Source organism: Chondrus crispus, genomic scaffold (assembly GCF_000350225.1).
Source record: "Chondrus crispus Stackhouse genomic scaffold, scaffold_216, whole genome shotgun sequence".
In the NCBI taxonomy this organism is placed as follows: domain Eukaryota; phylum Rhodophyta; class Florideophyceae; order Gigartinales; family Gigartinaceae; genus Chondrus; species Chondrus crispus.
The window spans coordinates 67,264-84,032 of NW_005179098.1; the positions used below are offsets into that span (position 1 = coordinate 67,264).

The 16,769-nt window shown below is 49.1% G+C and overlaps 1 protein-coding gene; it reads left to right on the forward strand.

Annotated features, from left to right (window-relative positions):
- Positions 1–14,236: 14,236 nt before the first annotated feature.
- On the forward strand, positions 14,237–15,698 carry CHC_T00004160001 (hypothetical protein). XM_005715553.1 is given in 2 exon segments: positions 14,237–14,470; positions 14,471–15,698. 1 exon segment carries the CDS (start codon positions 14,237–14,239, stop codon positions 14,468–14,470), a length of 234 nt encoding a protein of 77 aa, XP_005715610.1. The 3' UTR covers positions 14,471–15,698.
- Positions 15,699–16,769: the final 1,071 nt, after the last annotated feature.

The following is a 16,769-nucleotide window of genomic DNA, read 5'->3' on the forward strand; positions in this document are numbered from 1 at the left end:
GGGAAGCATTTCGGGGTGAATTATCGGGAGAGCTATCGGACGTTCGTGGGAAAGTTGCTCAGGTGCAACCTGCACCAGTTTTACGACGGGAACACGGCAGAGTGACACGGAGAGGATGCGGGGGATTTATCGGCGTTACGACGAGGTGATCAACCTGTATGACGCTGGGGAGTTGATGCGCTGCATCGGGAGGTACTTGCGGAGGGAGAACGTGTCGGCGAAGAGCAGGGACGGGATAGAGGGCGAGCTGGACGAGAGGCAGCTGTACAAAGGGCTCATGGAGCGCGGCAGGGTCGGCGGAGACAAGAGGTCGACGGCGTTGCGCGCCACCAACTCGGCGTACGTCTCGATGACGACGTGAGGGATGAGCACGCGATCTGGCGGTGCTGATCGGCTGTTCTATCAGCTCCCCCTGCACTTTGTGCACGAGCCAGCCTCTTCTCCGCGATCAACTTTGCCGGCGCGACGGCAGCGACGCGCGTGTGGGGCAGGCGCACTGCGGGCGTGTGGCACGTCTGCGCGGACGACGGAGTCGTAGGCGCAGCTGTCGCCGAGCGGGTGGAGACGCTTCTGCAGCGCGAGCTGACGTCGGAAAGTAGTGGAAGCGGAACAGGAGGTTACGAAGAAGGGGGAGGCTGGGCTGCAGGAGTTGAAGTGCCCCCTGGTGGCAGAGGAGCGTCGGATATTAAATGCTGGGGCGGGCAATGCCTCGACTGCAGCCACGTGTAAAATTGTGCAGGGGAGGAATTTTATTGAAATGCAAGGGTGGGCGGTGGGCCGATACAGAAAAGTTCATTTATTTCTCTAACCTTATACTGTGTCTTTATTTCCACTAATCAAGGGGGGCCGATGCACAGGGGGGCCGATAATGTAGCACGAAATCGTCGGATATGAATAGGTTGGAAATTTACTTCTGGCACCGCCAGAAAGGTCGGTAGTCGTGTGCACGCAAAGGCGGGGCGATGGAGAAGGGGTTTCAGCAGGGGTGGTGTGCTTCGGTACAACTCCCCTGCTACCCTTTTCTTTTGGTCGCTAGTTCAATTCTGCATGAATACTAATAATAAATAAATAATTTGTTGAATTTTAAATAATGTTTAGATTAATACATAATTTGTAGAATTGCACAATTTTAATTTCTGGCAGTGTCCCGCTGGCAAATCTCATGAAGATTCGAACGTTGAGACATTCTTCGGGCAGTACACGGATCAAGAAAACGGATTGGCAGTGAGCGGAGCAGCTCAAGACCCAACGATCGATTTTACAAGTCTGCGGACAATGGGGCTGCGAAAGGGTAGTGAACCAAGTCTTCTCGAAACAGTGCGCAAGCTGAGACTTCCTTCGTAATGTACACTACCCCCTTTTCACTACAAAACAGAAATTCTGGGTTGGTTCATCCCGCACGAACTCTAAACACTCTCAAAACGCGCCTGGGTTTAAACAAAATTACGATTTACTACTGTAGTCCTCAGAAATTACTCAACATGACTCTTCTACGGGACTTCTGAAGAACTGTCAACGGGGGACCGACGAGTCCTCCATGTAGGGCAAGGGTGCTGGGATGGCGGCTGTAGGTACTGACTGCACTGAGGGTTGCGGCGCAGTATCAGATCGGATATCGATAAAACGGATTGTATCGCACTTTCGGGCCAAAACTAAAACTTGGATTGAATCCGCCATGCGTAGCCCATGAACACCCGTGCACACCAATGCCTGCATGAGCTCGCATTGAACATATCTCAATTGGTTTGGCCATCATTACCCCATGCAGACATAGACTGTTGCATGGACGGTTCTATGGAACATGTTTGGCAAAACTAAAACTTGGATTGAATCCGCCATGCGGAGCCCATGAATACCCATGCACACCAATGCCTGCATGAGCTCGCATTGAACATATCTGAATTGGTTTGGCCACCATTGCCTCATGCAGACATAGACTGTTGCATGGACGGTTCCATGGAACATGCTTGGTATTGCATAGGACCAGGCCTAAGCCAATCCCCATGGAAAACTTATGACAACCGCCCCAATTGTTAGCATGGGCTTGCATGGTCTCTGCATAGGAAATTTTAGAAAATCAGAAATACAGACGGAGTTACGCGCTCGAACCTTCCTTTGCGGAGGTAGCGCAACTTTTCCATACAGTGGGCGTAGACGCTGTCGGAGACGTCGATACGGAGAGATGTCCGGACATCCTCGATGTACTCGGCGATGCGATCGTACATCGCGCGAGCGCGTCCTTCGGAGCAGTCGGGCGACGGTTCGCAGTCCCGAGGACCTGCGTCGCCGTCGCCCACTTGGACGCGTAGCGCGGCCTCTCACACATCCGCCGGCTCGGATCGGATCGAGGTTGGGTACTCGGCGCTCATCTCAACGCGTACGGACGCAGAGGTAAAGGAAAACCTTCTCGGCGTGCTCTTGAAGGTCTTCTAGGTCGGGAGACCAGTGTCGCATAAACACCCCACACCCAGCGGAGGGGGTGTTTGCGATGTTCGGCAGAAGACCCTGGATCGGCGTACCGAGGGTCTTGAACCAACCAACGCCACCGAAAGCGGGCCAGTAGCGGGTGGTAGAGCGTGGTCGGCGGGGACGCGCGCGTAGGCGAGTGGATCGACGCCTCGACGCCCCGGAGCAGTACCGGTTGACGATCCGGTACTGACGGGCGGAGGCGGATCGCAGCTCGCTGCGGTGTCGCGCGCGTCCACTACCCGCTCGGTGGTAACTACTCGCAGAACGGCGGTGTGAGTAGAGTAAGCTGGGTGGTCGACCGTCGGTGGAGGCTTGCCTAGCTTGGTCCCCTCCGCCGGCGGTCGCTCCTTATATTTATTGTACAAGTTAATTAACCGTCTACAGTACAGTACGGACTGTACTGTAGTAGGCTTACTGTAGACAGTGCGGGCCGGCCCGCACTGTAACGCTGTCAGCCGTCGGGGCTGACAGCACACGTGTGCTACACGCATGCGTGCGCGCGCGCTGTAAAGTATGCGCGCGCGCACGCTGTAAGGACCGTACCTTACAGCGTTAGATCTAATTCTAAATCTAATATATAGTACAATAGTCGGCGGTTATGCTACAAGTATGTACACTAGTGGACCTTTAGCGATATACCACAGATGATGGAGCGTTTTTGCAATCCCTACGGGGAACGGGGGGTCGCGAGGGACGAGGAAGAGCGGGGGTGGCCGCCCTCTCGGTTGCTGCGCGGCAAGAGCATGTCCGACGATCCGTTTTTATTCGAGCAAGCTCCTTTCCTCGCTCCCGATGGGGTCTGGTACGGTCAGGTCGTGTGGTCGTACGCGGATGTGACAGGGGTGGTCCCCGGTGGTCTCAGCTTGCGAGCTGTGTGGTCACGCGACTTTTGGTTCCGCCTCATGATGGACGACGAGCATGTCTAGCCGAGGTATCATCGTCGTGGGCGTGCTCGACGTCAGGGATACATAGCGTCGCTTGTTCGTCGGCTGTCGCGGACGCCTTGTAACAGCCCAATTCCAGTTGAATGGTACTTCGATACTTGGGCGTATCGTACAGAAGGCGACCGCTGGTACGTCGCCAATCTGAAGCGATTGTTGGATCACTTGCCGGAGCTGATCGAGGAGCCGGCGCATATATGGCCTGGGACAAGCCGATCCTCCCTCCTCGTTACGAGAGGTACGTGGAGCGGGAGAGCAACCCGGGGTACTACGACAAGCTGAAATATGAGCGTCGGATGCGCAACGCTGTTGGCGTGTTTGTCGTATACGAGTGGATCGAAGCGACGATTTTCAAACCGCGTTCTCTGTACGAGCGGTATCTTCAGATATCGCATTGGTTATCGCAGTACGAAGTCCCTGCGGACTTCGTTGCGGAGGTTCCACCTTGCTTGGTGTATTTCGACTTGAGTCTGAATGACTCGCCGCAGTCTCCGCGTTGGATGATATTCCTTAGCGAATGGATCGCTATAGTGGCGAAGAGGTTCATTTGGTCATCTCTGGACGGACGTTTGTACGTGTTGCCGACTATGATTGTTAAATGGTTACGCAAGCTCGACTTGGAAGAGGTCTTCGGTGGGACTTGGGTTTGCGAGCAGCTGAACACGCTGCTCGATATCCACGACCGGGTGGAGTAGGAGCGAGTGTTGGACTGCCAGGGGCATCATTATGACCTGGCAGACCGAGCGAACGCATCCCCGGGGAGGCCAGAAGACGCCAGGGAACCAAGGGCCGGTAATTGGATCTGGCTCGACCCGGAGACGTTCGAAAGTCTACAGACGGAATTATTGAAAGGGGGTGCAGACCCCGGGGCCGCAGCAGGAGTCGCACCGGACGTCCCCCCCACCCCCGCGCCAGGTTGGCAGCGGCGCGCTGGACATGTGCTCCTTGGGCATGGACAGGGTGGACTCGAAGTCGGAGCGAGTAAAAATCTTCCCTGTAGCGTCTGAGGGTCAGTTCAAGCTGCGTTACAGCTGCTGCTGACACGCGCCGAAGACGATGCCCCGTTCGCCGGACACACGGCAAGGCTACTCCGCCAATGCGGCAGTGATATCGTACGTAGTAAATCGGTTGTTCTGGTGACTTTCCGTCCCACCCCTCACCTCGCTGCTCAGCTTCAGCTGCAGCTACCATTCATATACGGAGACCTCATAAACCGCATTCCTGACGCGAACCACCAAAAGCAGCGGCGCCTTCACGCTGGCCATGTAAGCATTCGCAGCCCCGCACTGCCGCATGTGCACAGCACACACTCCTCCCGCACTGGACTACCAGTGGTCTCCGGAGCCTCTGGCAGTCAGCTGACGACCGTGGCTACTTGATCAAGTAGGAGCTCGCGAATAGCCCTATCGCGGATCATACCGCGCCTGTGGATGGCGCAAATAGGTCTATAGGTACGGAAGTAGTGGAGGAGGCTCATAACCAGGATGATGGCGACTGGAAGGAGGGTACGGTTCAAGATCACAGTCATGCTGGGCCCTCAAGCGCCCCAATTTTCAAATAAAAGGCAGTTCTGTCTATCAACAGAATAAAAGAACAGACGAATACGGCGGGAAGATAATGGTGCCCGAGCATGCAGAGCTTTTTTTACTTGTTGGCAATGGAGTAAACAAACGCCCCCTTTCGATTCCTACGATTGCCGCTTTCCACAAAGTCCCAGTGAGCAATAGGCTGAGAGTCAGACAGATTTGAACTCATTCGAGGTCTCATTACCTGCCACACGATTTCCGCTGCCCTTCAAAGTCTCAAGCATGAGGCGAAACTTTTCAAGCTCTATGCGTGTTGCCTCGTTTCTCTCCGCTCTTTGCTCATCTCGTTCCACCTCCCCTTCCCGCTTTTCCTCTTCGAATCTTTCGCGATCCAGCTGAAGCTTTTGCTCTTCTAACGCATGGCCATGGGCATCAGAACGTTCAAGGGCAGCTATGAAATCGGGCGCCTCGATGTCAACATAATTTCCTCCTGATTGTTTCCTCGCCCTTTTTTCAGAACGCTCATCACCATCGCAGCTTTCATCTCCCTTACTAACAACTACTGCACCGTTTTCCTGGCTTTCAGATTTTCGTCGCTGAGTCGCTCGCTTCCTAATGAAGGCACCTAGCCTTTCTTTCTTCTCTTCTTCCTCCAAATGCTTTCTTCTCCTTTCCATCTTTGTTTTCACGAGATCATCTCGTGCCTCTTTCATGGAACCAAGAAGTTCGTCCATTTCCCCGACCTCACTACCAATACCACTCATTCTAGATTCCATTTTGTCCATTTGATCAAACCTATCTTGTAAGCGTTTATATCGGTCTTGAACAGACTTCCAAGTAACTAAAACCGATATTTTTTGGTGCTGTTTGCCTTTAAGGCGGCCACCTCTTATCGTTCTCTTGTTTCGCGGTTTGGTGCGATGTGAGCTTTGGCTGAAAGCACTTCGCGTACTAAAATTTGGTCCTCTGCAGGAGAGAATCTCGACCGCCTTCCAGATCGAGGAGTAAAAGCAGAAGTCACAACTTTCCGATGCGATTCTGACGGCATTTCTTCTATCTCATCAACAATTCGAGAACAAAGAGGTGGAGCCTCTCCTGAATCTTGACTAGGTGATCTTTCTGATGGAATGGGAGACGGACAAAAGGGAATCATTTGCAAGAGAGAAGGCCGGTGTTGAGCCACATGAGCAGATGGTATGCGGTAGAGAGGATAACATGCGTCAATTTTTCTATGTAGGTGTTTCTTTCGCGCCAAACATATTTCTCATGCCGCTTCACTAACAGTGCACATTTCAGTAATTTCAGTCACGTCAGTGCACATAATTCCGCAATATGTATTACAGATTGCAACGTGTATCAGAAATTGGTCTCACGTTTGTTAGAATTCCGTTTGCGTAAGTTCCCTATTCTCATCACTAAAAACTCACATTTCGGCAATTTTTGTCACAACTTGTCGGAGTAGACTCCTCAACTGTACAAAATACAGCTGCATCCATCTTGTTTATTCGCGTCGATGCGGATCAATCCCATTTGGAATATGAAGACTGAAAGTAGCAAGCGCTACTCTATCGATACGTTTTAGACGGTCCCAAATGGAACTACGTAGCAAATCTTTCCCTGTGTAATTTCCTGAGTGAACTACACTACAGTAGGATATCCTGAGTGGCAACGTGCTCGAGCGCGGATCCGAATAGGCAGGTTTTACCGTAGGCATCAGCGCTTTCTCTAACGTTGTCCAGGGCACTCTACAGTACAATCATGAGAATAAAGGAGATCGACTGTGCAGCAACAGCTCAGAGTTGGTCACCACAACACAACAACAAAACCTTAGTCTTGTATTGAAAGGTTATGGGCTACAGGCGCTAGGCGCTCCACATTGAACTCAACAAACCTCTTTTACTCCCTGAATCAGTCCATTCTGTCCTTCGTTTCCAAGCCCCATCACTTTCTCAGGACTGCTTGACGACGATATAGACTACAAAATATGTCTGATACGTCGGATAAGATTCGAATCAAACAGTTGGACGAGAAAGACGACTATCGTGTATGGAGGATTCGCATATCTGCTGCTTGCGATAGCAAAGGTATTGACGAGGTGTTGGAGTTCGAGAGAAATCCTCATGGAGACGCTACGAAACAAGCGAAGTTCGTGGCAGACCAGAAGAAAGCAAGTAACGTGATAGTTGCTGCACTCTCTGACAAGGCTCTGCGGGTTGTGAGGTCGAGCATTGGTAAGCCTTTCGAGATGTTGCGCAAACTTAATGAGCGGTATGATTCTAAATCTGCCGCCACGCGTATCTCCAAGATGACAGAGCTAATTATCATGCGCTATGACTCCATAAAGAAAAATATGGGGACTCATATCGATCAGATGGCTGCCGTTCTTGAGCAGCTGGAGGGTATGAACACGACTGTGCCACAAGAACTCTCAGTTGCACTACTGATCTCCTCGATTCAAGCTCAGGAGCTTCATGCGGTTACTGCTGCAGTAAAAACTCTCAATGATGACTCAATTACCTGGGAAAAGGTAGCTGCAAGATTTCTCGAAGAACATCAGGCACTGAAAGGGAAGCTGAAACAGCCGCAGGAACGTGCTACACCGTCGCAGAAACATTGTGAACTCTGCAGAAAGAAGGGGCATGTGATTGACAAATGTTGGCTCAATCCAAAGAATCCTAACAATCGTTTGGACAATGGCAGCATTCCTAAGCAGGGTGCAGATTATAGAGGAAGGGATTCGAAAGGTAAAGCCGACAAGGCTTCACCTGCAGCTGGAACTAATTGGAAGCAAAAGAAGAGACGTGCAGCAGTGGCAAAGGCGTTTGTGTCCAGGTCCTCAAGTAGGGATCTAATGATGCTAGACTCTGGCACAACATCACATATGACCAATGATGTAGACGCGCTCAACACAAAAAGTGCATGCGACGTACCGATATCTCTCGGTGATGACTCTAAGATTAGTGCCACGCATCGCGGAACCACTACTGTCAATTGGAAATCTCAAGATGGCGAGACTGAGGTACAACTCACCGGCACTCTGGCTGCTCCCGATTTATCCATGGACCTTCTGTCCGTCCCTGCACTAACTCAGAAGGGGCTTTGTGTGCTTTTCATGCCTAAAACAGCTTTCATCATGGATATCGATGATCAGCTTCGAATCGTGGGTACTGCCTTCAAAGAAGATGATGGACTATTCTACATCCCGCGAGATGACATGTGCTACCGACGGAGATCAGAACAGGGTAATGAAGACCAACCTCGGGCTATGCGCGCAGTGGTGCGTAACCATCTCTCGTTCAGTGCAGATACGGCAGGTATCTCTTCCAATGACTCGTCTTCTGAATCACACGACGAAGTCCCAGATTTGGTAAGTGATGTCGGCGAAAACAGCTCCGATGAGCCGGAGTATGACTCCGAAACTTCAATGGATGAAGGAGGAGACATGGAAGCAGTGGACTTACTAAATTTCTCCGGTGACGATAGAGATTTGGAAGTCGATTCCGATGTTACAGAAACGTCAGGTCCGGGATCTAATGATGCTGCAACAGATATCGTCAAGTTGTGGCACTCTCGGCTTGGTCACATAGAAAGCCTGAAGGACATTCAAAGAATGATCCAAAAGGGTATCATTTCACCGGTTCGCGTCAACAAGAATGATTGCAACCCGTGCTCTAAGGGTAAGTTTCGGCGATTCTTTCGCGGGAGTCTAACCAAAGCCAATTCTCCAGGATATATTCATGCGGATGTTGTCGGCAGAGTTAATCCGCAGTCTCGAGATGGGTACGAATACTTTCTCTGTGTGGTGGATGAGTACTCGAGGTACGTTGAAGTGTACCTTTTGGGAAAGAAGTCGGAAGCTTCTCACCAGCTCATCATTTTCATGAAACGGTTCGAGCGCCTCACCGGAATCCTAATCAAGTCGCTGCACACAGATGGGGGGTCCGAATTTGCAAAGGCTAAATCATCTTTTACCAACGCAGGTGTTGGTGTAACTACATCTACACCATACACGCCATCCTCAAATGGCCTCGTCGAACGAACTCAAGGAACTCTTTTGTCTTTGGCTTGCACTTGCTTAGTGGAATCTATGCTTCCGTGTGCATACTGGAGTGATGCCATTCGACATGTAACACAGGCCAGGAACATTGTGATGCACTCCGCGACTGGTGAGTCTCCCCACGTGAAACGTTTCAAATCGAATCCGAGCAATGCCAAACACATGCGACCGTTTGGCTGCCGTGTTCATGTTCCACCCAATGTACCCAAACAGAGAAAGTTCAGCGCACGGCTTGTAGAAGGACTCAACCTGGGCCACGTAAGCGGCGGAATGTACAGAATCCTAACCTCAGAGAAGGTTATTGTTACGAAGCACGTTAAGTTCTTCGAACGCGAGTTCCCAGGCACATCTCTCTTATATGGTATGGAGGAAACTTTTTCTGACAGAGAAGGATCTGGCTCAGGTGATGCTGAAGGACCTCAGGTTTTCGAGGATTCGGACAACTCAAGTGATGATGATGAAAATCAAGTGATGATACTGATGATTCAAGTGATGATCAAAGCGATGCAGAGAATGGGTTTGTGGATGCCATGGGAGAAGGAGACTGGGATGAAGTCACTCATATCCCAGGGGAACCATCGAAATTTGGAATAGAGGGAAATGAGGCCGCCGAACAGCCGCCGAGGTACAATCTCAGGCCTCGCAACAACGCAGCAATCCCTTCAGTCCTCAGTACAGCGGATGACCCCACACTAAAGGAAGCACTTGCTTCCCCAGAAGCACATCTTTGGACAAATGCCATTCAGGAGGAGTTTGACACAATTTTAAGTGCCAACACCTATGAAGAGGTGAATCACTCCCCACGCAAAGCACTTCCATTTGCCGTGATCCTAAGGCTGAATCGAGACCAAACTGGACAACCTGCTAGGCTGGAGGCAAGATTGGTTGCCAGGGGGAATCTACAGGCAGTTGATGAGGGGGCGTACGAAAGTCTGTACGCTCCAGTGGCATGCTTTGATCTTGTCCGGATCCTACTTTCACTATCAACGGCATTGGACTGGAGCCGCCAACAAGTAGATGTAAAGGGCGCGTTTCTATATGCTGATCTCCCTGAGGAGGACGAAATCTATCTCAAGTTGCCGAACATTGAAGGAGTGGATTGTGCAAATGGAAAAGTTGTGAAACTGAAAAAGGCTCTATACGGTTTGCGTGAAGCGCCAAAGCTTTGGTACAAGACACTTCGCTGCTCTCAAGACTCTCGGTTTCCGTGCATTGTCCTGTAGTGAATGTCTATTCCTACTGGAAAAGGGGACGAGAAGAGTTGTGCTGCTGGCGTATGTCGATGACCTCGGTCTATTTGGAGACTACGAGTTGATAAGTTGGGTGAAGAAAGGCATCAGGAAACACTTCAAAATCAAGGACCTTGGCAAACTCACTCATTTTCTTGGTGTATAAATTGATGATAATGGGAATGGCGCATGGTTAATTAATCAGAAGCCGTTGATTGAAAAGCTACTTGCTGACACGAACATGATGGAAAGCAAACCACGGTCCTCACCTCTGCCATTATCCCACGTTCTGTATAAACAACGAGTGCCGCGAAAGCCGAAGGAAGTAGAAGAGATGCAGATGGTTCCGTACAGCAGTGTGCTCGGATTACTCTTGCATGTCAGCACACGAACCAGGCCAGACCTCTCGACTGCAGTTTCCATGTTAGGGAAGTTTCAATCCGCACCGGCTCCAAGGCATTGGAAAGCGATGAAGGATGTCCTCCGTTACCTCAAAGGAACTGTAGACTATGGACTCATCTATGTGAAAAACTCAACCACGAATTTGGAAGCATGGAGTGATGCTGACTGGGCACGTGATCAGGACAAACGGCGCTCGAGGTCTGGAATTGTGATTAACATTGGAGGAAATCCAGTGTTATGGAGCTCGAAGCTGCAACAATGTGTGGCAACATCAACCGCTGAAGCAGAGTTCTACGCTCTTTCAGAATGCACAAAGGCAGTGAATTGGTGTCGTCAGGTGCTACAGGAGTTGAGTATCATGGTCGAGGGTCCAACAACACTCAATCAGGACAATCTTGGGACAAATACCTGGACCTCCGAAGTTCAGGGTTTGAGAAATGTGAAGCACATGGCATTTCGGTACGCCTTTGTGAAGGAATCGGTCGAGAATAAGAACATTCAGGTACTTTACACACCATCGGAAGAAAATCTTGCCGACTCCCTTACAAAGTCTCTAGTGGGAGCATCTTTTTCCATACACCGCGAGAAACTTCACGTGATTTTCGCATCATCACGAGGGGGCGTGTCGGAGTAGACTCCTCAACTGTATAAGATACAGCTGCATCCATCTTGTTTATTCGCGTCGATGCGGATCAATCCCATTTGGAATATGAAGACTGAAAGTAGCAAGCGCTACTCTATCGATACGTTTTAGACGGTCCCAAATGGAACTACGTAGCAAATCTTTCCCTGTGAAATTTCCTGAGTGAACTACACTACAGTAGGATATCCTGAGTGGCAACGTGCTCGAGCGCGGATCCGAATAGGCAGGTTTTACCGTAGGCATCAGCGCTTTCTCTAACGTTGTCCAGGGCACTCTACAGTACAATCATGAGAATAAAGGAGATCGACTGTGCAGCAACAGCTCAGAGTTGGTCACCACAACACAACAACAAAACCTTAGTCTTGTATTGAAACAACTTGATTAAAGAATTCTGTACAGGGGGGTACCCGATTTAGTGCCTCTATATATAGTGTATGTCCCGGTTTAGTGCTACTCTAACGGCTCTACACCAAAAGGTATGATAAACAAGTGCCCCCCGGGCCCATCCAGCGGGCTACAGGGCACCACTCTGCTTGGTACTAAGATATGAAAACTGGTAGATTTTCTGTGTCCGTTACAGTTCCGATAGGCACAAATGCGTTGCTCGCACTCCAACTTTGAGCCGTTGAACAACTCAAAGTCAGAGAGGCCATGGAAACAGAAGCTCTAGAAGAGGTGGAGAGAATTATGGAGGAAATGGATGGGTCTAGGTGTGTTTCATCTGGGCGAACTGAAGCAGAGCATACAGATACAGTGATGGAGGAGATTTCTAATGCTATTCAGGCTCGTTCTCTCTCTTTGATCGAAGCAGCGAATGAGTTCTCAAAATTAGAGGCGGCAGCGGTAGCTCTCTCGCTACCTGATGCGTCTTCACATTTGGGCAAGGCTAGACGCATCATATTTGAGGCTCTCAAGCCACAGAAGAAGCAGAAACAGACGACCTTGACTGGTTTCCTTAGTTAAATACTATATTCAGTCTTCTTGTTAAGTTACCGTTCTTGTGCCAAACCCGATTTAGTGCCTATTTTATCACGCTACACGGGGTAGCACTAAATAGGGTACCCCCCTGTATATGCAATTGCAGTGTAAGGGTTTTTGCAGAATTGTTTGCAGAAATCTGCAGAATCAGGTTTGCGTAAGCTCACTATTAATGAGCTAATTGTGTTTATAGTCGTGCCCTGAAGGAGGGATGTCTGCCACGGTATTATTTTCTGCGAATCTGAACCCCTCGAATTGCTACTGTATTTGTACATTTCGCTCTTCGCGTCCTACCGGGAGCAGACACATCGAGACTGTCAGCAGCAGACACTCGATGAGTGGAAACATAATATGTTTTCAATATTATTGAATGGGCGACTGCAACTTGTCCCTCATAACCATAGCGATAATCTCTGTTTTCCCAGTTTACTATAGTTCTTGGGGGGTGTCCCGCTATTGGGGAAGGAAAAATCTCGGGGGTTGGAAGAACAGGCAAGAGATGGACGCTAGGCGAAGAACATTCGGAGACTTTCTTAGTTTTGTACGCTATTCGAGATGAAAGCACCTGCATGTGTGAACTATATGAAACTGAGAGTGGGCGCGCACAAAAACGTCTCAAAATGAACAACACGTGTGTGTGATGTTCGATAGTGTGCGTGAAGTTTGAGACCTCTATGTATAATCACACAAACATATCTCAAGCCAACACATGCTAATATCTATCCGACTGGGAGCTGTCCGAATATGAGAACAGTGTTTGATTTTTTGAGAGTACAGTCCTTTTTTCCAAAGACAGGTACATTGAATTGCAAATTTAGGAAGTCTTTATGGGCGCCATCTCCTTCCGTACTTGTCCTCGGTAAAAACATCATACAGAGCACTTGGATAACTGTTTCGAATGCACTGAAGACTGAAAATGTTTTGCATATAAAACACCAGGTTGCTATTCTGATCCGTTGTTTTCGTTTCGGAGCTATACTGTAGTACATACACTGTTTCCAGGTGCCTCAAAAAGGCTTCTGTTCCACTCGTTTCTAAAAACGGACCTGAAGAACATGTAGTCCTCACCAACTCTTTTTTATCCTAACGCAAAATTTGTTTATTGTAGCGATGATATCCTTTCCTTCTTGTCGAGAAAGTGCAAGTCTCGAAAATATATATGTTGGATAGAGACCTCTTATGATAACATCGGTCGGTTAGACATCAGTCTAGAATATGGTTATTTGTTGAGAGGTGTGTACGCGTCTCTGTAAACTCTAGTGGCAAAAACGCACAGTGTGAGTTGAAATCTAAATGTCCAATGCGTACGTGTAGATTCTGACCACTGTAAACCCGCTTGCCGGTTAAGCCCCCTCCTCAATAGAATCGCGACATAGCATCGAGACATGTTTTACGCCAGCAACAGCCCTTCACTTTCAAAATATGCGTGAGGATGAAAAATGCACGCTGTCATTATAGTGAATAGACAAGCTATTCATCTGGGACGGGGGGGGACGCGCAATAGTGCCGCTTTCATTATTGCCACCCTCGAATTAGTGCCGCCAAAACCGGCAGACACAGATTCTGCCACGTGTCATGCACGACGTCGTCATCGGCCACTCCTCATGCGCCTCAGCTCTCAATTGGTGATGTGATGGCACCTCACTCAAAGACCCTAACATGAATCCTAAAAAGATCGCCAAAGCGAAGCGTACGCGCCTTACGATTGCACAGAAAATCGAGGTTGGGCATCTGCTGCAGGTCGGAAAGTTGGTCGAAATGAAACAGAAATTGATAATTCTATGGTGGATGGTATAGTAGGGTTTCTCTCCCGACTGAGCCTGGTGCCAGAAGACGGCCTTGCAGAAACTGCAGAATTCTGCAGGAAAGAGGTGGAGGAATGGATTGAGATCGAGACTAATGAGCTTGTGGCAGAAGCTTCTATTAGTGATGCTTGCGATTCAATACATTATGGTGGAGAGCTACAGAATCAGTCTGCCAGTAATGCTATGATGGATGATTGTGTGGCAGAAGGCGAGTGTGAAATTACGGAGAGGCGGGCCGTACAGAGTGCTGTAGTGCTAGCAAGGTTGTTTGAGTCTTTGGGGAGTCTGGGTGTGGAGTGCGATGTGAGCAATGCCTTGTCGCACTTGAGGTCCACAAAACGAGCTTTTCTAGAAGCTAGGCATGAGAGACAGGGTCAGGCAACAACAGCAGACTCTAATAACAGAGTTCTGGCCGGGTAGTGATTCTGCTTTCTGATAGTGCCGCTTCGAATTAGTGCCATATTATTAGTCCCTACACAGGGCGGCACTAATGCGTAGGGTCGACTGTACCCTTATTCCGAATAAAGCGAAAACGGTTCTGCCATGAAAATTTTACTTCTCCCTGCACTTCCTGAACCGAAGAAGGTCTACATATTGAAACCGAACGGTGCCTGCATGCTTTTGCCCTCGAAGACGACATCTCAAAAAACTTTCACCATGTTTGCTGGGTTAGCTCTGAGTTCGTACCTTGCTTTTCTTGTCACGTTCGCTTCTGGTATTCCTCTGAGCACGAAAAGCAACTACGGCGTGGTAAGGCACACTGGATCACTGGACTAACTCGTGTTTCAATGCGCATCGTCATCACAGAATTCAGATCTGACCAAGAGTGAAAGTGGAGTCGTTTTCACAGGCTGTTCAAACCCTATTCAAACAAGAATAAGGCAAAAGCGCACCGGCACCCAAACCCATAGACTCGGCGCCCACTGGCCCCCCTCCAAGTACGGACGATTCTGGATTAGTTGTGGCTGCACCTAAACCTTGTTCGGTTCGGAGGGAGGTATTTCTGCTCGATGATTCAGCGCACATCACTATGTCGAGAGAAGCGACTGCGGCTGAAAAGCGCCTCCAAGATATCGCACATCGAGCTACACCTGGAAGTATGCGATTCAGGTCGCATTCAAGCATGACTCGAAATTTTGTCGTAGGCGAATGGATAGTAAATACCAAGCAATCCAACTGCGTCCCTTCAGAATATTACGATTACTGCAAATGCGTTCATGTTTTTTGTCCTCGTAAGCACTACCCTTCTCACTGGCTCAATGTGGGACGCATAAGAAGTTATGATAAATATGCGAATGCAGTGCGTATTCGAAGAAAATTGCCTTTATTTGGTCGGGAGAATTGGTCTCCAAAGTGTGCCGGGGTCAAAGTGGGACGACGAGAAATTTCATGTCTTGCACGTTTCATCTGTAATGGGAGAGAACCAACAAAGCCGACGCTGCCGTGTGCTTGCGGGTCCTCAACAACTCGCCTTCCTCAACCTGCATCCGCTGTTTTCGGGCTCTTGGCCATTGCGAAATTGGCAAGTCGTCGCAAACTATGTCTTCGAGAGGCGACACCGCAGACTGCGCTTTCAGACGTTTCTGAGAGTCAATATTTTTTTTGTTTGCAGTATCATTCTCTACATTAAACTCCTGAATGTGATAAACGTTGGGTACGGGCGCTTTTGGAGGATTCCGCCCCTCCAAACGAGCACGAACGGACTGCAAATTGCCAACCGTCGCTGCGTTTCCTGTTGCGAGGAATTTTCTATTAGATTTCTTAGGTGTGGGGTTCTTTGACAGGCATATATTCTTTCTCAGAATGTTGCGCAACACATAATCATTATTGGGAGCGACGGAAACCTCTGCAAAAGCATGAGCAGAAAACTGACCGTTTGTAAGAGCATGTGAATATGTTTCATCAAACGAATATATTTAATTCGTTGCGAAATAGTTTAGCAAAATCATATGCGCGAAACTATGCGGCGCGGCATTATAATTTTGGTGTCACAATTTGAGCCTTGTCACAGATTGAGCCTGTGAGAAGGGTACCGTTGTCTATGTGTACTGGATTGCGATGACTTTTCAAATTATTTTTGATGCCCCGCTGCTTTAGCGACGTAGACCGAAGGAGTAAACTTCTAAACGCCACAGAATTCTTTCTGCAGACAGACATGTATCACGAAGGGCATCTACGTAGTCGGGAGACCGGGAAGGGAAGCATGGTCATTGCAGTTTTCTCCTAATATCAACGACATCGAAGGGTGTTTTATGTGGGCCAAGAGCTGATTTCTATCGCACAACTCTTCAATGCAATACTGTATATGCAAGGGGGGCACATGATTACTGTTGTTGTCGGTGCTTTCCATATTAATTTCGAGATCCCGGGTCGTCAAGCAAATACGTTATGTGGCATTGCGTGAATTGCACTGTTCACAATGCAGTGTATGTTGGTTTACGTGTACAGGTCATCGTTTTTAGATAGAATGACCAATAAAGATGTAATTTAAACGATTGTCGAGAAGTCAAGATTTTGACATGAATGTGGCGAAATTGCGACCAGATGTGTTTGCACCACACTTACATTCATGTAGCCTCTTAAGGGATGCCTGTACCTACTTCCCCATATCTTAACGAGACCGAAGAACATTACAGATTGCTTGGTTTGCAACCCCTCACAATCGAACCTTGAAACAGCTGCGACATTTCTTCGCATGTACGTTGCATGGTACGCGCAC

Bases quoted from the DNA above. Each gene is read 5' to 3' on its own strand.
- CHC_T00004160001 (XM_005715553.1), top strand. From the start codon at position 14,237: ATGGATGATTGTGTGGCAGAAGGCGAGTGTGAAATTACGGAGAGGCGG.